The following is a 23,785-nucleotide window of genomic DNA, read 5'->3' as shown; positions in this document are numbered from 1 at the left end:
TCTCTATCCCATAATGCATTGAATATATGTGCAGTAACATGCTCAGTACACCGTGAAATTTGAATCTCTATCCCATAATGCATTGCATATATGTGCAGTAACATGCTCAGTAGGACGAAATTTGAATTTCTGAATTTCTATCCCATAATGCATTGCATATATGTGCAGTAACATGCTCAGTAGGGCAAAATTTGAATTTCTGAATTTCTATTCCATAATGCATTGCATATATGTGCAGTAACATGCTCAGTACACAGTAAAATTTGAATCTCTATCCCATAATGCATTGCATATTTGTGCAGTAACATGCTCAGTACACAGTAAAATTTGAATCTCTATCCCATAATACATTGAATATATGTGCAGTAACATGCTCAGTAGGGCAAAATTTGAATTTCTGAATTTCTATTCCATAATGCATTGCATATATGTGCAGTAACATGCTCAGTACAGTGACATTTGAATCTCTATCCCATAATGCATTGCATATATGTGCAGTAACATGCTCAGTAGGGCAAAATTTGAATTTCTGAATTTCTATTCCATAATGCATTGCATATATGTGCAGTAACATGCTCAGTACAGTGACATTTGAATCTCTATCCCATAATGCATTGCATATATGTGCAGTAACATGCTCAGTAGTGGTACATTTGAATTTCTATCCCATAATGCATTGCATATATGTGCAGTAATATGCTCAGTAGTGGTAAATTTGAATTTCCATCCCATAATGCATTGCATATATGTGCAGTAATATGCTCAGTAGTGGTAAATTTGAATATCTATCCCATAATACATTGAATATATGTGCAGTAACATGCTCAGTACACAGTGAAATTTGAATCTCTATCCCATAATGCATTGCATATATGTGCAGTAACATGCTCAGTACACAGTAAAATTTGAATCTCTATCCCATAATACATTGAATATATGTGCAGTAACATGCTCAGTACACAGTAAAATTTGAATCTCTATCCCATAATACATTGAATATATGTGCAGTAACATGCTCAGTACAGTGACATTTGAATCTCTATCCCATAATGCATTGCATATATGTGCAGTAACATGCTCAGTACACAGTAAAATTTGAATCTCTATCCCATAATGCATTGCATATATGTGCAGTAACATGCTCAGTAGGGCAAAATTTGAATTTCTATCCCATAATGCATTGCATATATGTGCAGTAACATGCTCAGTAAGGCAAAATTTGAATTTCTGAATATCTATCCCATAATGCATTGCATATATGTGCAGTAACATGCTCAGTAGGGCAAAATTTGAATTTCTGAATTTCTATTCCATAATGCATTGCATATATGTGCAGTAACATGCTCAGTACACAGTAAAATTTGAATCTCTATCCCATAATGCATTGCATATTTGTGCAGTAACATGCTCAGTACACAGTAAAATTTGAATCTCTATCCCATAATACATTGCATATATGTGCAGTAACATGCTCAGTGGAGAAAAATGTGAATTACTATCCCATAATGCATTGCATATATGTGCAGTAACATGCTCAGGAGAGAAAAATGCGAGTTCAAACTGCCAAACAGTTGGTTTGATCCACATATATAAAATTGCATAAAGCCAACTATTTTTTTGGATGGTGCAAGATGTAAGCTTATTGAATGGTGTCAAATCACAGTGTGTTTTCCTGTGTTCTGTACAAATGGGAGACCGTGTTAATGAAGAGTCTGTTATGTGTGCAATTACAAAAAATGTAATCTTGGGCTTGTCCCAGAAAAATGCTATAAAAAAAAATAGCCTACTTCGATCAATTTTTAGCTCCGCTGTCGACTTTGTCGAGCGGAGCTTATCATATGAGTGATTGTCCGTCGTCGTCCGTGTCAATGTTTTACTTTTTCGACTTCTTCTTGAAAACTACAAGCCTGAATGCTTTGATACTTGGTGTATATGTACCTTGGGTAGACCTCTCTGAGGTTTGTTCATTTCATCTTTATATTTTCAATTCTCTAATTTTGGTGAATATTTTTGTCATTTTTGGTAAAAAGTGATATTTTCGACTTTTTGTTAAAAACCGCAAGTGCAATTGCTTTGATATTACATATATAGTTACTACATGTGGACCTCTCTCAGATTTGTTCATTTTGTAATGATATCTTCAATTTTCTAACTTTGGTGAATATTTTTATCATTTTTGGTAAAAAGTGATATTTTCGACTTCTTGTTAAAAACCGCAAGTCCGATTGCTTTGATATTACATATATAGGTACTACATGTGGACCTCTCTCAGATTTGTTCATTTTGTGATGATATCTTCAATTCTCTAAATTTGGTGAATATTTTTGTAATTTTTGGTAAAAAATGATATTTTCGACTTCTTCTTAAAAACCAAAATTTCAATTGCTTTGATATTACATATATAGATACTACATGTAGACCTTTCTCAGATTTGTTCGTTTCGTGATGATATCTTCAATTCTCTAATTTTGGTGAATATTTTTGTCATTTTTGGTAAAAAGTGATATTTTCGACTTCTTGTTAAAAACCACAAGTCCAATTGCTTTGATACTACATATATAGGTACTACATGTGGACCTCTCTCAGATTTGTTCATTTTGTGATGATATCTTCAATTTTCTAACTTTGGTGAATATTTTTATCATTTTTGGTAAAAAGTGATATTTTCGACTTCTTGTTAAAAACCGCAAGTCCGATTGCTTTGATATTACATATATAGGTACTACATGTGGACCTCTCTCAGATTTGTTCATTTTGTGATGATATCTTCAATTCTCTAAATTTGGTGAATATTTTTGTAATTTTTGGTAGAAAGTGATATTTTCGACTTCTTGTTAAAAACTGTAAGTCCGATTGCTTTGATACTATACATATTGTTCATTTTCTAATGATGTCTTCAGTTCTTTAATTGAAATGTGCATTGCTAACAGCGGAGCTATCTCGGCCGACAGGCTGCTTGTTTGTTATTTGTTGGGCATCAATCATCACAGCTGTGAACGCAGCAGTTCCCATCATTGTTAAATGATCTAATGTTATTTCTAAAGATTATACGCAATGTAACATAACATTTTTACAGCTACAGTGTTTCAATAAGGTTTATGCTATTTGAATTGGAAAGTTATAAATTGTATAGTTTATTCATATGGATATTGATCAGATAGTTGACCATTACAGACACATGTACTAATGTTGACATCAGTTTCTTATACTAATCTAAGTATGACATGTTACTTCAAATTGTTTTGCGTGTCCTGTACCACTTAACTTTTTTTTTAAAAAAGATTCAGTCTTTTACAGTTTTGTATTGATCTTCTATGAATGGTATAAATACTTGTATTCTCTGTTTAAAACCTTTTCACGCAGAATTTGAACAGAATTCTGGCAGATAGCATGGCAATAGCTCATCTCAAAACTCGCAATATGTTGTTGTTACCGGCTGCTAGCTGAAAATGTACTTTAAATATACAACAAGAAAGAGCCTGTCATTTTATATCATTTAACACAATTGGAAACTTGCAAATGCATAATTTATATAAAACAGAAACTGCATGATTACTGACGCACATTATCAAACTAGCAATATTATCTTAATGTTCAATTGTGGAGAGGTAATTTGTATACATGTCTAATACAGTTATTATATACTAACATGTACTATGCTAGCTTACATGCATGCGAGTTATCATAGTTGTCTCATACATTCAAATTTTGTAAACAATATCGTATATGTCATGTTAGGACTCATCACAGTTTTGTTCAGACCGAATTGAAAAATAAATATTATATTCATCATAATTTCGATGAAATGGGTTCATGTCATCAAAATACCCAAATTGCGACAGTATTTTTCAAAACAAATATGAATGCAAAATGACAAAGGTATAATAACATATTTTTTTTGCATAGAGAAGTATAGATATTTTGTATGAATATTGTAAAAAAAAAAGAAGCCATAATTTTAGCAGTTAGTTTTCAACCAGATATTAGTCTAATAAGAATATGTGCATTAAATGCAACACTTGCTCAAGTGGATTCTTATTTAAAGTAAAATGTACAACATCCTGCAGGCAATCACTGTTGTGTATTTAACATGAGGCATAGTGTACTCATGATGAAACTGTGATGTCATTTATGATCTTGCATCTATTTATATGCTACAATTTGATTAATGACTCTGAATTAGATTGGCAACCATTCCCATAAGTTTCAATTATTTGGATATTCGTGTGTGTGTTTTCATCGTGTGTAGCAAGGAAAGATTTCTCTGATGCTCATCGTCAGCAGATCTCAGTTCATTTTGTCTCTCATTGGATGTGACTGCACAACTGGAAACCATTCAGGATCTTGTCAGCTTCGATAACTGTCTGGTACACTTATGAATACGTCAACTTGTTACGAAATCTGAGAGGTTATTGTGTGCTTCATTTATGTCTCTTTCATATTGACTTCTGCTAAAGCAATGTCAAATGTAGGTGTGTATGCGAGTTAACGGTGTTAATAATTGTTAGGAATTGCTGTAATATTAACAGATGACTCAGATCGTCAATACAGATTCGAACTGTAGCCACCAGCCATCATTGTGATTGTCTATACTGAGCCGCCGTAATTATTGCAATGGTGAAGCGTAAACGTAATAAGAAGGTAAATGAACAAACTCAGACTGATTCTAATCCCATATGTTGTACTGTAGCAGGTATTTGCTAATACTGAATAATGTGGAATGGTGTACTAGTTGTTATGCAATATGGCATTTGTATTTGCTCTACCCTCCTTTATTTGTTTTTCTCCCGTTTTTCTCCCAGACACATTATTACACTGGTACTCTTCACTGATCGGTTAAATTCATTGTGTATAATACTTCACTCTGTTATTAGCTGAATTGACATCGGTGGCGGGGGTTATCACAAGAATGAAAACACTTGAACATAAACGCAAAGAATGATGAGTAAGATACAATCTGTAATCTGGCATTAACTATTATTGAACCCATTCGAAGTCTTACCGTTTTTTTGAGGTGTAAACATTTTATAGTATTTTATGCAAGATCGTTTTTATTTTTAACTACATTATTGAAGTTTGAAATGAGAATGTTCCGTCCTTGAATGTAATGTGTTTTACAAGTGTGGTCCAAGTACTGTCAGATGACCAATTACTGACAACTAATTAGTTGTAACCAAATAGTTGATATACAGTCGTTTAACCAAAGATTGAAGAATATAAAACACAAGTAAAATTACTTTTTTTGAGGGCTTGATTAACATTCCTATGATGTGAAGTTTTATTTGGACCATATAAAATGTTACACATGCTAGTCGAATTAACCAAGTAAATCAAACAATTGTAAAATATTGAATAGAAATAGGAGTAACAACAAATGTGTCTGGTCAATCTGTTTTCTAAAATTGACACACACAGGCGATTTTTTTTATTTTTATTCTAAAATAGTTTATAAATTTTATGGTTTTCCATGAAAACTAAAATTTTTCATTCTTTTTCTCTAAAATTCTGAAAAATAAATAAAAAAGGAGCTGTTAGTACGCATGTGACCAGAAACATGAATATTTTTTTTATTGGCCAAGTAGTAATAATTTTTATGTTCAACACTCAAAAAGATAACATTACCTAATAGAGTGTTATGTTATGATTTGTTATACTTTTTTTTTTTTCTTTAAAACCGGTACTTCAAGATTATAAATTTGATGATAAAGGTTAGCTATCTGATTTGCAGTCTTTGTAGAAAATACTAGTATTCATCGTTACCACAAATCATACCTGATATAGTTGCATTACATGTACATGTAGTTTACACATTGTTAATGATGGGGAGTTCTACCTCCATCAGTATGGAATGATCCATCACTGAAACCAGTCTCTAGCACAGGCATGGTAAGGAGGCCACTGTAGCTTGTTCCAAAGCATACCAAAACTTCCTGTCTATTGATGCACTCAGAGATCTCCTTACGACCTGGGCCTCCCACAATCTGACCACGGGTCAAATCAAAGAAAGGGCTTTCCTTTAAGTTCCTATCAGTATTACTACATGTACATCATTCTGTGATCATTACCAATGGCTCTCTGTAATGGATATATCATACCGTCCGATCTGAGCACCATCTCGGAGAATGATTCTATTAATTCCGCTATTACAAAGCTTGATCTACAGACGGTGAGATTTTCAGTTTTCTGTTTCTTTCTTTCTTTTCTGACTTTCTCTTCCCTCCCAGAGAGTCGAAGAATGTATATTGTGTAATCCATCACATCAAGCGACTCGCTAGAATTTGTCACTTCCTGGTTGTGTTCGGTCATTAATAGTCACCACGATTTATAACAACTCGTATTCATCCAATTCAATTTTATAGACTCTTAAAACTCAGCTGTGTGTAGATCTTCAATTGTATTGATGTTTGTCAGTTTTGCTTGTGTCGAGAACAATACTCAGGCTGTGTTGTGCGGTTTTCATTATGATACAGTGGACAATTACCGAGAAAGCGTTCGTTGTTTTTTTTTTATCAATTGTCATCATTGGTTTCTTTAATAGAGTGACAGGAAAAAGAAAGTTTGAATAAAGTCCACTTGTGGAAAACATTATCTAATCCTTTTATATGATGCTACCTTGACAGACTGTTTGTTTGTTTGTTTGTTTGTCCTATGTTGATGTACACATTACCAGTATAAATATACAAGTGACAATGTGAATGATATGACATATCAGTCATACAGTGGGGAATTCTATTAAAGTAATTAGCACAACACTGACTCTAATGGTGCAGCTGTATGGTTAGTACTAACATTAACAGATAGCAAACTGTCAGCTATTTTTAAAATTTGAAAGATAAATTAAAAAAAATACTAGTAATAAAATGAGTGCCAGTTGCACTTACAAGTGAATAGTGTCTCATATTATGTAACATGAAATCGATGGTAATGTGTATGTAGCTGAAAGCACTCTGATGGGATTTATTCCAAATTAAAACTTTGGATATGCATAACGGGAACCAACCTTTACCTGCTGCATAATTAAACTGTCTGCGTTGAGATGTTATTTGAGGAATGTCTGTACTTGTGAGTTGTTATTGTAAGGAGTTCTCATCTGAGAAGTATTGGACTGTTGGTATTTGCTTAGAACGTGCAGTTTGTTTTATAAACTGTATCTTGGTGCCGAGACAATGCAACATTTTTCCTTCTCCTACAGTAGAAAATTATAATGTATGCCCCCCTTTTTTTTCTGGGGGAGGTGGGAGCTGGTTTGGATATAGTGAGTAGGTCAGTGATGATCTTTATCTATTTGTTACAAAGCAATGTCTTGACAGTTGAATATAAAATGTGTTCTTATTTGGTAGTCGTGGTAACCAGTGCATCGATCTTTGAAATGTATAAATACTGTGTTAATTTTTTCAGTCATGGATTTGTAATTGTCTTTATTACATTTAATGTCAGTTGAGAACAAGGCACCTAGAGAATGGTACTATTCATCGATTTTGATCCAAAATGTACAACAGTCACCAGCGGAAATGAGCGTTCTTTGAACAGCATTATTTTTGTGGAACGTAATACTTTTGTAGTGGAAAATGCAGATAAAAAGAATTTGAGTTTTTATTACTATCAAGTTAGAAATGTGCTTGACAAATTGTTTTAAAAAATTCCAGTGCAACTTGGGAGGTTGTAATAGTGTATGATTGTAGTACATGCATGACGTAAGATGGCGATCCACTGAATATGAATCTAGTCAGGTTTTTTCTATGAATATGTTTGTATTATTATGCAGTGCCACAAACTAATAAAGGTTTTTATTGCCAGGTTTTTCATAATTGTCTTCTGTTTATTGCCAGTCGTTGCTCTGAGCAACTCTGTGCAGCATGCATATGGGGAATGCAAACTATATTTGTATGTCACAGTCTGTAATTATAAATGACATTAAATTTCACACCAAAATATCAGTACAACATTTCGAAAACTTTTATCATTTTTTTTATATAATTGCTATAATTTTTTGACCAAATGGGCATAATTTCCTGCAAGTTCTGATTACATTTAGAAAAAAATGATGTATATCTAAAAAAACAATTTTGCTTCTAGTGTTGCATCATTTATCAAATCTTATCACACAAGTATTCTCTTTGTGTTAATTCCCTTGTGTACCTACGTGTGTATTAAATATACAATATGACATGAATTGCCACATGTAAAGATTGTTCATATTACTGTCAAATGCTTTATTTTTGCTGGAATTAATTTTCGCTAAAAAGAATTTTTTGGTGTTTTGTATGGAATTTATTTTCACTGGTTTTTTGACGAGTTGAAAGTAAAATATAGGGAAAAAAGTATATTTGCTGGATTTTATTTTCACTGAATCATTCCTTTAGCAAAAATAGCAAAAATTAGTTGCAAGCGAAAATAAAGTATATTACAGTACCACCCTATTTTTGGGCAGCAATTTTAAACTGTTTGGCCTTCAAGGAAACATAAAAACGGTGACTAATTGGAGATTGTTTTACACATTTGGTGGTAATGATCAGCAGTGTGTTTGTCATTTAGAATATCTGAAAACACATGGAGGGGATTATGCCGACATGTTTTTTGTTTTTCTAAGCTCAGTTTACCTCGCTCCATTGACGATTCATGTATGTAAATGTTTTCTGCATTCATGTGAATACATAGTCTATACTTAGGATGGTTGTACATATCGTAGTTTTGTAACTGTATATGAACTTGATTTAGCATGTTCACATTGAATACTTGTATTGTCTCATTACTAATACTTCAGTTAATGCCTCAGTGTGGTCTTAGTATTGATACGTGTACATTGTATCATAGATTCTGATACAGTAAAATGATTAATTTTCACTGGGTTTAAATTTCGCTGATTTATCATTTCAGGCATATTCAGTGGGTGAATTTAAAATTCACGGTTTTATCACTCATGTGTTCTATGCCAAATTTTTACATATTTACATATTCATTGGGTTTTAATTTAGCGAATTTTCCAGTCAGCGAAATAAGCCAAATTAAAACCCAGTGAATAATTAACCCCTTTACAGTAGTATCAATCATCTGTATATTCCAGCAAGGATTCCTATACAATTTTGAGATGATTTTTATACAACATTTCACATTCTTACAACTGTAGTATTTTAGAAAAGTGTTAAATAATTTCCAAATTTTGATTTAATTGGTCATAAATAATATTTGAAAGAGAGACCAAGGATGAGTGGCCCAGTCACATGAGGGTATTCAGATCTGTTGATAATTCATCTAAATGTTAATCACAGATGAAAAGTCTGATCTGTTAAAACTCAACCATCTTCATTCTCTCTTTCTTTGATTTATTGAATTATTTACCTTGGTAATAGTCATTTCCATGATAACATGACAGAAACACTGAAAAATACTTAATCTTATGTTCAAATAATTTTTAAAAATTGTGTACGTCAGAACAAATCATGACATTATCTAAGAGTAAACAGATCACTGTCGTCCGTTAGACTGGGAGTCAGAATGATTCTCCAGACTATAAATTATTGGATAACAATCTTTTTAAATGGTAAAAATGTTTTTGTTTGGATACTTCAAGAATTTACACAATTGTCTTAATGTTTTTTGACAATTGAATTTAGTTTGTGGGTTCTTTCACTTAGTAGGAAGTGTTTTAATATTTGTATGTAATCCAGAGAAATGTTACCATTATGCAATCTTTTCATGAATAATTGTATTTTTTTAAATTCCAGTCAAATGGATTAAGGATATAGTGTTCACATCTTACGGAATAATGTGTCTTGGTTTCAGTTCCATTTAAATGGTCCCTGGACATAATGCTCTGTTGATCAGAAGCCTTGTTGACACCATTTGTTTTTTGTCAAATAAAATTGCTTATTTACAATTTTTTGTTTAATTTGGACTTGCTCAGAAGTCTACTACTGAAAAATCATTTTGATTTTAAAGACCCATGTAATGTGGCCTGATCACAATATCGTTGTTTATTTGAGGTGTGTCTGTCCATAAAGTGCTCCAGCCTTAGTTTATACATGTCCTTATCACATGGCATTGATTGATAATGGCCACTTAACTAAAACCATGGATATGTCTAAATGTTGCTCCACCGTTTGTCAAATCATGATTTCTGACCTTTTTCAAAGGAGTCTCATCACTTTTCTGTAAAACTTTCTGTCATAATTGTGTCTGACAAATACTCACTGTTATTCATCGTCACCATTTTTCCGGCTTTGAAAAAGCAATTTGATTGGAGCTGGGCTTTGCCTTGACCAATCCCATTCAAACTTCACATAAGCATCTTTGGATATTTATTCCAGCCAATTCCAGATTTCGTTTTAACAAATGCTGTTTTCGATCCATATCACTGACATGACCTAATGATCATGTTGTGAATCATTATCAATGCATCAAAATTTAGCAATTCAACCATTTCAAAACCGGATCTTGCTCATGTATGCAAGATTTTAATATTTGGGACACGCATTGATTGGATTAGATCAGATTCATAATGGCCGATTGGTGGACATTTTGTTTTAACAAATGCTCTTCCAGGGCCATAGTCTTGTGACAGATTGCAATCAATTTGAAACACATTGAACATTATGTCTGACAGTCAAACATAATAACATGCATTTGTTTTAATTACTGATTTAAAATGGCCCTCTCATCTCGATTTTATTCAGTATTGAACAACAGGGACTCACTCTCTCATGTCATGGCATGATTTGTTTCAAATTGCTATACACTTGTTATATACATACTTCCTGTCTGTCTATTCTGATTGGTTAACTAGAAAACCTGTACCTTTACATGTATAGACAATTGTGTTCAACCTGCCTGGATAATGTTTATTTCATGCATACACGTATACATGAAACGACTACTTGGCCAGTGATATACATGTAGACAACATTGTTTTATATAAGTTACCTGAGCTTATCAAGTTGATATATGGGGACAATTTGAGCAGTACATCACTTCTACAAAGTGAACTATGCCACACTTCTACTATCTCATTTTCTTATTGATTATATTAAATTAATCAGAATTCTGTGTCAATCCAGTTTTAGATATAGGCCGAGATTGTAGAATCAACCTACATCACAGATGCCATGCCATGCCATCCTGTCAGTTAAATGCAGATGAGCCAATTCTTTGAAAACGCAATTTAATCAGTTTGGGTGTTGACACGTTCAACCCACCAACCCAAGATCTGATGCTTATTTGATTGAAACATTGCTCTTATATATATTAAAGCCATACAGTACAGTCTGTATGATTATAAAGTCATTTTTTCGTTGACTAATTCATGATTGTTATATTTTGAGCATCTGGGTACAATTTAGCCTTATTTTGGTACATGTAGCTACTGTGATGTATCTACATGTGAAAATGAGGAAATGTTTTTTTGGGGCAAATTACACTTGTAGTGTTGTATCTGATAAGTAGTAGATCAACCTGTTTAACTTTTCGTATTTGAAGTTAAATCTATTATTTGAGATATTATGCTATACACATTTTTGTAAGCCCCACATATATGCCAGAATCAAGCAAGCGTGAGCTCTGAACTCTGGCTGCAAAGCAATTAATTGTTTTGGCTTGAACACTGTATTAAAGGCAATGCACAAGGGTGCAGGGGCTTGTAAACTTCTATTTTGAAGTTAGGCTCTGACCTGAATTTTCTTATCCTGAACTGGAGGTTTACCTATTACAAAACTAATACCCTTTTTGTTGTTCAAAATTTTCAAGGTTTTGATGATTTAAGGTAATCAATGTGGCAAATGTTGCAAAAGATACTGTGACCTGTTTCAGTGACCCCAGTGGAATATTCTCTGCTCAGCTAATATTCACAGTATGTGTGATCACAACCATACCAAACCACTGTGGCCAAAGTCAATGTTTTTCAAAAATGTTGATGAAGACAATGATCAATGTGGCCAATGAGAAATTATATCCATATGGTTCAAAATTAAGCAATAAATTATAGAAAATACATAAATATGTACAAAACGTTTCTGTTGATTTAGTTTATTAGAGCATCCTGAATCTCTCTGTATATCAGTCTATTTTCAAACTGTGAACCAGGTATATAATTGTTTACTTGTGGTGTTGTCAGTATTGTTTTACTGGTAACCCACTGACATTGCAAAGACTTGATCACACTGCCAGTTCACATATTTCAAGGTTAAGCATGGTGTTGTAGTATGCCATCCACTGGCTTCCGGTAACTTTTTTTTTATAATTACAGTTTTAAAAGCAGTTTGTGAGCCAAATTCAAATTTTTTTCTACTGAGCATGTCACTGCACATATATGCAATGCATTATGGGATAGGACCCCATTGTATATACTAGTAATTGAAAACTTATTTCACCCTGGAAACTCACTAAATTATGTAATTTTTTTTTTTTTTGCAATATTAGGTTTCATATCAATAAAAATACATGATTTTTTCATCACATGCCACAGAGCAAATTTGTGAAATATGAATAAATAATCCAACTATTGGAAACCTGTGAAAAATTATAATTGTGACCATTGTTCATGACATTTGGGACTCTTGTATGTCAAAACATTGTCTGGTGGCGCCAATTTTTGTTTTCATTTTCGGTATTCTGATTATATGAACTCGTAATGAAGACAGAATGACAAAATTGACATAATCTTGAATTATCAGCTCAAACCTCATTAATAATAGATTAAAAGTGGGCATAGTGCTTACTGTGAGCTACTTGTGTTTCGTGGTTCACAAATTTTAGTAAACTGCAAAAGTTTGTAGCAGTGAAAATTTTACTGGAGTTCTCATGAAACTGATCATTAAATTGGAAAACTTTTTGCAGTGAAAATTACATTTATTAAAGAGTTAGGATAGTTAAAAACTTGTATTCTATTTTATGTATTATTGGATATATTATTTGATTGGTGGTTTACAAAGAATGACAATTTTTAGCGATTGATTAGTATGAAACATCATTTTGTCTTTATAAACGTAGAGCTTGCAGTTGAGCTCAATGTACACACATCAAAATTTGTATTGCCAGTTTCTCAGAAAGTACTGCACTTTCTTCATTCCTATGAGGTCCATAAAACAAAGAAATCACACCATTTTCACACATAGGATAAAGACAGAATACGCTGGCACTTCCAGGATATATAGTTTGACTGCAGATAAAGTATCTGAGTGTGCAAGCCGAGACGATTTACTACAGGGAGGATTTTATATCCTAGAAGAGCTCACATATGTGTTGCTTTATCTGCAGCCTCAGCACCATCTGTAAATATGTACTGTGGAATACTTTATTTTTGCTGGAATTAATTTTCGCTGAAAAGGCTTTTTGGACATTTTGTGTGGAATTTATTTTCACTGATTTTTGATGAGTTTAATGTGAAATATAGGAAAAAAAGTATATTCGCTGGATTTTATTTTCACAGAACCATCCCTTCAGCGAAAATATCGAAAATAAATTCCAAGCGAAAATAAAGTATTCTACAGTATTTATGGAGAGTGTCTTGCATTTAGTGTATTCAGTGAATTCTGACAAATGGCACTATGATCCTTTTTTCAAATGGAATATCCTATGAAAGCCCTGCGGCAACAACTTCAACATAACAATTTTTTTCTTGGCGTCAGGAGTATCAAAACTGTCACATGGTCTATATAGAAGCCCTCAGGCTTTATATTACATTAACTTTCCTCTGGAATTTAATATGATATAAATACACAAGAACTTTACTTGATCCCAATTGTGAACTGACTAAATGCACAACAAATAAAATTATGAAGCATTTAGTGTATATAAAGCCTGGAAATGAAGCATTCTGATTGGCTGAGGTTTTAAAATGTACTTTGATCTTTTAAGGCATGTACTAGAACTATGGTCGAACTTGCTGTACATCCAGAATCTGGATGAAATGTTAAAAATGCTCTGTTAATATGCAGTAGTATAACTTTTATTTTATTTTATTCCAGGCAAAACCGAAACTTGTTGAACCTCTAGATTACGAGAATGTCATTGTACAAAAGAAAACCCTTATGCACAGTGATTTACAAAGGGATATGTTATTTTTCCCTCATGATGATGTAGCTGTAAGTATATCTTGAAATCCTTATCATATGAATGTATTATAACAATATTATCTTTATTCCCTACTATGTATGGAAAAGTGTGTCATGTTTTCTAAATGCAAGAAAAATAAATTTAACTGGTTTGTATGTTTGTATGAATTATCAGGGCTAGGCTACCCTTGAATGCCAGTCTTGATCATATCCAGCAAATTGTATTAAATTGTATTAAGTGTATGGATCTTTTGAGTCGCACAGAATTTTGCCTTTTATTTATCCAAAGCCTTGTTTTAGCTTTGTGTGATGAATTGCTGCGATGTTACGAGGATTATACCACTCTTGATTATACCACTCTTGATTATACCACTCTTGATTATACCACTCTTGATTATACCACTTTTGATTATACCACTCTTGATTATACCACTCTTGATTATACCATTTCGGCCTGTAAACCTTTCTGTAAACTTTTTTTTCCTATGCATATTGTATACCAGTCAGACTTGTGTTCATACATTTGTATGCAGAATATAATTTCCATAGTTGTATTCATATGCTAAGTGTAATTGCTACAGATAACTTTACATAACATTGTCTTAGCTACATAACTGTGAAATATTTTATAAACTGCTATTGTAAATCAGCCTGTACAGCTTTAGTCCAGTTGAAGTGACTGAAGTTCTTTCTCAGCTGTTACAAAAGTAGGCCAAAGAAGGGGTTCAAAACCACAACATCAACCATAGCAGGTAGAGCCACAACATCAACCATATCAGATAGAGCCTCTAATGACTGAGCTATTGCGATTTCCTATAGAGATTCTGGGGAATATTAGGAATTCAAATGCTCATTTCAATGTCAAGTAGTATGCTTTGAATTATTCATGAGCAAGTAACTAAGTGTACAATACATCTCTACTCTTTGTGTACCATTATGGTGTAGCTCCTGAATCTGTAACTGAATTTGAAGTTGGATTATGAATTTGAGGTTGGATTTTGAATTTGAGGTTGGTTCCTGAATTTAAATATGAGGTTAGAATCTAAATCTGAATTTGAGGTTGGATTTTGAATTTGAGGTTGGTTCCTGAATTTAAATATGAGGTTAGAATCTAAATCTGAATTTGTGGTTGGATTTTGAATTTGAGGTTGGTTCCTGAATCTGAGGTTGGTTCCTGAATCTGAGGTTGGTTCCTGAATCTGAGGTTGGTTCCTGAATCTGAGGTTGGTTCCTGAATCTGAGGTTGGTTCCTGAATCTGAATATTTATTTGGAATTTCGCTTCTGAAGCTAAATTTGAGTTTGGTTCCTGAATCTGAATGTGAGGTTGGAATCTGTAACTGAATTTAAATTTTGATTCTGAGTTAAAAAAAATGCTTTGTTACAGAATAATAGTCTGTTAAAGGTGTCAAGTATGAAATAATTTGGGGACAAAAAAACAAACCTCTATAGAAATCGGAATAATAGGTCTTTTGATTATCGAAGACGCATTTCAATGGACTTGATTACGGACAATGCCTTGTGTAAATTTCACCAGGAAATTCCGCAGTGTGCTCTCGCAATCGTGTACTTAGTCATTTTTACAAGGTTCGCCATTTTTTATGTCACGTGGTAATTATGTAAACAATGACTGTCCAATTTGTGCGAAATTGTCCCTCTATACTTAGTCTTTCGAAATATATAAGTTAAATTACGGTTCTAAATGAGACAACAGACAGAGAATGTTTTTTTCAAAAACCTCACCAAACCCTTCTCGCTACCTTAAAGGTTGTTATCTGAATCTGAATTTGAAATGGATTCTGAAGCCATAAAATCGAATATCTTAAATCTTGTATTGGAAATTGGTTCTTCATGTAGCACTATTTTCTACACATTTAGTGCAAGAAAAACGTTTTATTGTGATGGGAATTCTGAGAAATATTTGCTCTACACAAATAATAAACACAGGAAATAATAAATTAACACTCCTGATTTCACAAAGATAAATCTTTTTGGAAAATTCTGCGAAAGTGGACAAACCCTGCAGTGAAATTCGGTCAATAGCATAAATCAAAAAATGAATCATTTAGGAGTATGTAACAACATCTATCCGGAATAAAAAAAGCAAATTCTTGAAACTTCATTTCTTACTAATACGTAATAGTACATCTGTATAGCATATGTCACAAGATGTTTATATAGTGCAGGCCTTGGTCAAGTTACAGTATCTTATATTTCATTCATATGTGGTTTTCTGTTCCACTCCTTATTAAATGCTGACAACTGACATAAAGAATCTGTCAACATATCCAGTAGTGTACAAATGTTGGGTTAGTCATAATTTCACTGACAGTATTGAGTTACTATATTGTATCAGGCAGTTTAATATACAGTATTGGAACTGTTTCAAGCACATACAATACAGGGACATGTAAGATGTATGCGTCACATGGGAACCATTTTGAACACATGGCATGTTGACCATGTTGACCATGATGTTTTGACCCTTATCTTGTCAAGTCAATTTAAAAGTACATGGGGCTGGCAGAATAAGAGACCTTTTCTATGTCTGTGACTGAAATTCTTGGTGTTAACTACTGTCTTGTCTACTCTTCTACACTAGATGATTTACCGGTATGCAGTTTTCATTAAATTTTGAGTATTTTGGCATAAAATGAAATTGAACAGTTCTGAACTGTACGAATCAAAAGCTGACATATTACGTTGTTTATCAGCTAAATTATTTTTATCTTTACTACAATAAAAACTGTCATGTTTTGAATTCTGAAAGTATGTACGAGTTTTAATCAGACACAGCGGTAACACAAATGTAAACCGAGAACTGACTTCTCAGAGTAGAGTGAACCAAGTGAGTATTGGTCACCAAATCTGAGAGGAGAACTTGTAACTAAGATGTTTATTATACAACTGCTAGGCCTGAAACCGAGTCCAAGTCCTCACAAGATGTTCCATACAATCTAGCAATATCAATGAGCAAATATAACTTGCATCACAGCCTCAAATCATCACAACCAGTAAGATGGTCAAATAACTCAGTCTAGTGTAAGTTTCAGACCAATCAAAACAGAATATGCTTACATCAGATATTGATTTTATGATATCTTCAATTGTTGAACATAGAGCCTTCAATTTGGTGACTTGATCGCAACTGAATCTACGGAACTGCTTGGTGATGTTCGGGCCTTGAAAAGAATTATACTTGTAATGCAGATATTTTGGCTAGCGATCTTTGAGGACGTATCATTTTTTTGAAAAGTACATCAATCATATTTGCATCTAACTTCTTTGTAGCGGTGTCTCTTTTAATTAAATTATGAACAAGACAATTACTGAAAAGCGCACATGCTTTAAGTAGACTGTTGCCAATCCTGCTGGCCATATATTCTATATTTTTGTATTAGTGAAATACAGAATAAATTTGACCCAAGGGACTGACAGTGTATATGGTATAGTACATTCTTTCTCAGCAAATCAACCTCTTTGTGGTTAATTAAATTGACCACAGACTTATTACTCTACTGGTGATCAAAATCAGTCGGGCATACACTTCTTAAATCAAGTTTTGATTGCTGCAATCTACCACAGCTGATGTTGGTATATGACATAGATTTAAAGCCCTTGTATTTCATTTTGAAATTAAATGTTCTGTTGAGTTTGAATTAATAGCCAAAGGGTCTTTACATATTAATTAATTATGTTGGGATATATTCTTCCGGCTGCAAATGCGTAGTGGAAATAAGATCCCTTGGCGTTACTATGCCGTAAAATGTACGCTCCACACATTATTATTCATCAACAACTATCAAACTTTTTGAATAATGTTGCATGAAAAGTTACATTGTAATCTCGCCACCTGTATAAATAAAATATCACATTTTTCGCACAGTATCGAGTATCTCACAAAATTGATCTTTGATTTGCTGTGTCATTATGTCAAGTAAAAAAATTTCTGCTTGGCTTACAAAATGCCAGTGATTGTTCTAAGTCTTCTGTAAATCAATCAGGACTAGTTGGTTTTCATGATGAACTTTCCTCTTTCATCAGAAAATGGAATAGAATTATTTGCATTTTCTGGCAGGTGTTTTATTGTTGACGTCATCAGAAAAATCGGCTGATTAAGTTATGGTATTATGTATGCATCATTTTAATAATGTGCCCTTGATACAAAACTATCAATATCTTTTTGATGAGTTAATTAACAATTTCATTTGCCGAAAAAAAACATCTGTCTCTTAAAAAGAAGTTCTAATATTAGGTATGTGTATCTCTTTTCAGTGACTTGGGAAGCTATTTTTACTGATGTTTAAGGCACCACACAGTTACTTTGGTATATGTTATATTATATAGGTTAAAATTAAGAGTTTGTGAAAATGGAGGAGGATTGGTGTTAATGTACCCTCCCCTCCATACGTCCACTGTTCTATGATTGATGTACAATGCTGCTGGTCATGGAACTCATTTGCATAGTTGCACATCGCCATGTTTTTGGAATGAAGGCATAGACTCAGCCAGTCCAGATGATTTCCTGATCAGTACACAAGTTTTGCAAAATTTTAATATTTTGCACATAAAAAACACAATTTAACCCTGACTTGGAGCTATTTTAGTGATATTAATTTAGCAACTTCTGATCTGTGTGTATTTTACAAGGAAAAAGGAAACCAGGTGTATCCTATCACTCCTGCATGAACTGAAATTACCAATTAATTACTTGTTTATTGTGTCCTGTCACTGCCTGTTAAATAATGGTAAATTAAAAATAGCCAGTACTTTGGATTAGCCAAGCAAATGTTGGCACCATTATTGTTATATTTTGTGTCTGGGAAATTATGAAGCTAGTTATTTCAAGGCTAAATTGACAAAAATCATATTCAGATTTCAAACTAATACCTTTTTAGTAATGACGCTTGACTTGTTTGTTACTCTCCCTTCTTATCTGAAAACATGTTGATTAAAAACACAAAGGAATTGTGAAGTCATCATACAATGTACAGAAAGTTTATTAAAATGATGGTCTAATTGTTTGAAGTCTTCAATAGTTATTTAGTATTAACTAAAAAAAATTTATTATGCATTCAGCCCAATTCTTTATTCTTTAACTGTTAAAATCATTTTGGTGAAAAACTTAATGATCTCAGCAAATATTACTATTCTATTGGACCTAAATTGCTTTCGACCACATCAGAGCGGTTGACATACATTGTATAAGCGATCAAACTTGTTTTGCGAGAATATGCATACTTGTAGTGAGCGGGTGGCAAGAACCGGGCGTGTTCGCTGCTGTTGTTCACATGTGTGTATTAATAAAACATCTGATGGACAACGTTGTCACAGCTGATGAATGGAAACAAATCGTGTCCCAGTGTGAAGACCTATACACACAAGCATAATATGCCATTAATATACCAATATACATAGTTAAAGGGGGCGGGGTCATCACACATGTTCATATGTGTGTACAGGTATATGCATTATATATGTCGCATATTGAACACAACGGTTTGTGATGGCCATCGACCTTTAGAAAAAGATCAGTTCATGTGGTCAGATTAATCCGATTTGATGGGAAAAAAAATCTGATAACATTTTTTTCAAGTCTGACGTGCTGATTATATAATGTTAGCATCTTAGCTGAGTTGGTACTTGTATGTCTCATCAAAATTAATCTGACTAGGTGAACAAACCCCTCGTGGATCGTGGAGCAAAAGTGCAAAAGCTTGCTTGATTTAGGAAAAGATCTGATATATGATCAGATTTTTCCATAATCTGAAACGTTGATTATATAATTTTGGCATCATAGATGAGTCGGTACTCGTATGTCTCATCAAATTTTCAGATCAGATTAATCTGTCTAGATGAACTCAAAATCTAATATTTGAACAGATTTTGCCATAATCTGAAATTTGTTGATTTTATCATATCGTCACCATAGATGAGTGATCTGATTAATCTGACTGTGTGAACCTCCTGTTGCCTTCGCCCTTTTCCTTCTCTCATGTGTATCATATACGTCACTGTATAGGTCAATACACTGTAATAAATAAATAAATAAACCGTTGACAATTCCATTCATAATGAAAAGTTGTGTGTACATTCTCCATACGTTAATATTGTTGCTATCTTTACAGACATTTATTTATAACCAAATCAAACATTATCTTTTTAATGTAGGTTATTTGTTGTGTATTTTTTTTTTCCACATTTTAAACTAGTTTTATACATGCAAGATGTTTTTTGTGTCAGGTATGAAAACGGCCTTGGGTATTAATCAAGCTGTAAACTGCTGCTTGAAATGCTCTGACTAAATAATTTTTTCATATTTAAAGAAAATTATCAATACCTGGATCTAATAGAAAATTACCAAAGAATTTTTAGAAAAAGGTACAAAATGGTTGGAAAAATTACATCCAGAATGAAGTTTTTCATTTTCTTTGACTGAAATTGATAGACTTATTTCATGTTGACTTGTACTACACAAAAACGCATCAGCACAATTTGTTCACATTTGTTGTTGAAAACAATTTTCAAAAGGTTAGTAAGAAAATAAATAGCTACATGAATGTCATATGAACACATTTTTTGTGTTTATCTTTTTATTGGCCCCTCTCTGTTGCTATGATAATTATACATTTTGTTCACTGTTAACCAATCAAAATATGCTTTTATAATTACAAGGTCATTCAGTAACATTAGCTGTGATTGGTTGCTTGAATGTGGATACTTTTTGACAAACAAGCTATACTAAATTAGACAATACCAAAGTTTTCTTGAAGTTGATCATAGTTTAGGCTCATTAAGAGTGACAGCCATCACATACTGTCATATTACATATTTTCAAAATTTCTGAATTGTTGATCTATTGATTGAAATTTCTTCAGTTGTGACAAGTTTATTTTTTCCAACTTTGCTTGATTTGTAGTGTTGTCTTTTGCTTTTTTTGGACATTACCTTACTTTTGTTTGTGTATGTTCGAAATGAAAATACATGTACCGGTATATCATTTTACGTTTTAATGAATAGCGTGGTGCATGATGAAGGTAAAGTAAGTACAGTGTGCATGTGTAGTGATAACGTCCTCCATCTTTAATACATTTTTAGAAAGTGCATGCTGTTTTGATGAGTAATCTATGAGGTATCCGTTGAAAATATCAGCTGTTGTGCTTCACCCACCATCCTGGTGAAAAGTACATGTATATCCAACTCTGACAGTTGTACCATACTCTCTACATAATAATCAATAATTTCATGTATACATGGCATATGAGACTATGTGTGCTCTATGTTCTAAAATCTCCAATAAAAATGCATAAAATGTAGCTGAAAAACATCATTAAAGGCGGCAATTCAAAATACTTTTAGTTGAAATTAATTTTCACTGAAAAGTAAGTTTATTTTCACTGATTCATAGTTTCGGCAGAAATAGCGAATATAAATCTATTAAAGTGAAAATAAAGTAATCTACAGTAGTAGGAATGGACCTTATATGCCATATTTGGGTAAAAGACAGTGGTGTTTCTATGGTCATCAGTCATCAAGATCATTTCGAAGATATGACTAATAAAGCAAACATTGGTGTCTGTGGATGTGCATGAGAGGGGGGGGGGGGTTGTCTCTGAAAAACAGATTTTGGACACCAAACTAAATTGTTATTATCTTTCTCAAAATATTCATGGTCAAACCCTGCATTTTGCAACACATGATCACCCTATCAATAATGTACTTTAAAACAAACAAATGAAATATTGAATGTCAAATGTTAAAATTTTATTCAATGTTTGTATCAAAACTAAAAATACATCTGTACGTGTAACTGAAAATAAGTAAATGTGTACATTACCGGGTAATTAGTAAGTTTCTGATCCGTTTTTATCCTAAAAACTAAATTTATGAACTATCAAATCTTTCCTGTTCCAGTATTTATACTTTGGTGTTTGTCCACCTACTAATTTCATGGCTAAAATTTCTAGGAAACGAATGTCTAATTGAAATTATACAGGGAATTTTAAAATGTGTGGTAGTCATTCAGATTGGGCATTTACATGTAAGCAATTACATCCTTGGCCTGTGTGAATGTTTATGAGGTCAATGATCTGTCTGTGTTTCCTTTTGATTTTAATATGGAAAATAGATGTAGCTGTAATTTAAAGAAAGACATGAATATAATCAAAAGACAGAAAATATCCAAATTATAAAGAAAACAAAATCTAGATAGAAGTCTAAATTACAGAGAATTAAGAGTTCTTTTGGCATGTTTGTGTTTTTGATCATATTATTGATGAGTGTATCTTGTATTTGGGAAGAAATCCATCATCAATCTGGTTACTGAATCGGGAAATCTTTCCAGTGTTCTCTTTGTGATGTTGTTAGATACTACCGTAGTGTATTATCAAGAGAAGACATGTATCCTAAGAAGTTTATCTTTGGTGCCAGAGAATTGACAAGTGTCTCTGCATTACGTTATAATGTAAAGTACACTAGAACATCTAAGTAATAGAATTTATTTATTATTAATTCTAATAGTTTGTGTATGAGCCTTGTGTGATTTGAAGTTTATTGTAGAAATTAATTTAGTCGCATCTAATTGGGCAAGGTGTGTATGTATTTTACGGTCTGAATGTATGAATAATAAAAAAATGTTTTTTATCTATTTTCAGTAGATGCGACTAAATTCAATTGTGAGAAATCCAATTTTTAGTGAGCATATTTGTATCTTTGGCAATTGAATCATATAATAGAAATATATGAAATCTATGCATTATTGGCAATATTTGTTACATTTCATACTAAGAATTCATTTAACCACTTTGGCTTCTTTTGCCCTACACATCTACTGCAGTCCCACCTTTTTTGCAGTTCCCTCTTTATTGGACTTGCTTTACAAAACACCTCTCAAAACTGAACAGTCTTGTTTACTTAATATTTTCCTTGATTTTTCAGAATAGTCTCTTTTCTATTAATTTATTTCTTATTCATAGACAGTCTAATATAATATGATATCCAGTGGAATACGTCAACCACAACACTATATAGAAAATTGTAGTAGGTAATCGTAGTTTTACATAATTCAGTATAACCAGATGTATAACCAGTTTCAGACAAAATATTCATATCAATCATTGGAAAAAGACTACATGTATGATTACAATTTTCTATATAATACATTTATCATCTTTTTATGATCGTTTGAACTTTGAACCCCAAAACAACTAATGCTGGTTAACTAGTTTCAGTTGTTCTTCTCATCATCACAGTTCAAGTATCGCCTGCAGAGTCATCTATGGTCTGCTGTCAACAACATTCCAAGAATCCATAAAAAAAACACTCGTTTTTATTTTTCCCTATATTAATATAACAGCAATGTACCTTGAACACTTTTATTGCAATACATAACCAAGACATCACGTAATAGTTTGGTCTTTATGATATCTGCATGGTGTACATACAGCTGATATACACTATTCAGTTTGGTGGTTGATTTGTTACTGAGCCATTGTCCTTTCTAATTCTTCATTTCCCATAGGAAGGATTTCATTTAAGAACGATAAAACGATCTTGTATTTGCAAGGAAGCTGTTTATTGTTCTGTCAGAATTGCAAGATAGTTTTCAGTAAAATTTGAATGAAAAGTATTTTTTTTTTTTTAAATAGAGCGTTTATAATTCGGTCGTTCTTTAGTGCATCCTGACATGTCGGTTTGTGTTTGTGCTTGGTCTATACACCGTCTCAACGGGACGATGGCCTAT

At 32.8% G+C, this 23,785-nt stretch overlaps 1 protein-coding gene across 1 annotated transcript in view; it reads left to right on the top strand.

Moving 5' to 3' along the window:
* Positions 1-23,785, top strand: part of LOC100376340 (dedicator of cytokinesis protein 9-like) — a 118,680-nt gene that overhangs the window by 20,653 nt on the left and 74,242 nt on the right. The window contains exon 2 of the mRNA XM_085500692.1: positions 13,959-14,075. Within this exon, the coding sequence (XP_085356818.1) occupies positions 13,959-14,075 (117 nt within the window). The remainder of the gene's footprint in view (positions 1-13,958; positions 14,076-23,785) is intronic.

Source organism: Saccoglossus kowalevskii, chromosome 1 (assembly GCF_978046115.1).
Source record: "Saccoglossus kowalevskii chromosome 1, keSacKowa6.1, whole genome shotgun sequence".
NCBI classification, from domain to species: Eukaryota; Metazoa; Hemichordata; class Enteropneusta; family Harrimaniidae; genus Saccoglossus; species Saccoglossus kowalevskii.
The sequence above is the reverse complement of the archived record's forward strand: the minus strand, read 5'-3'. Positions and strand labels throughout refer to the sequence as shown.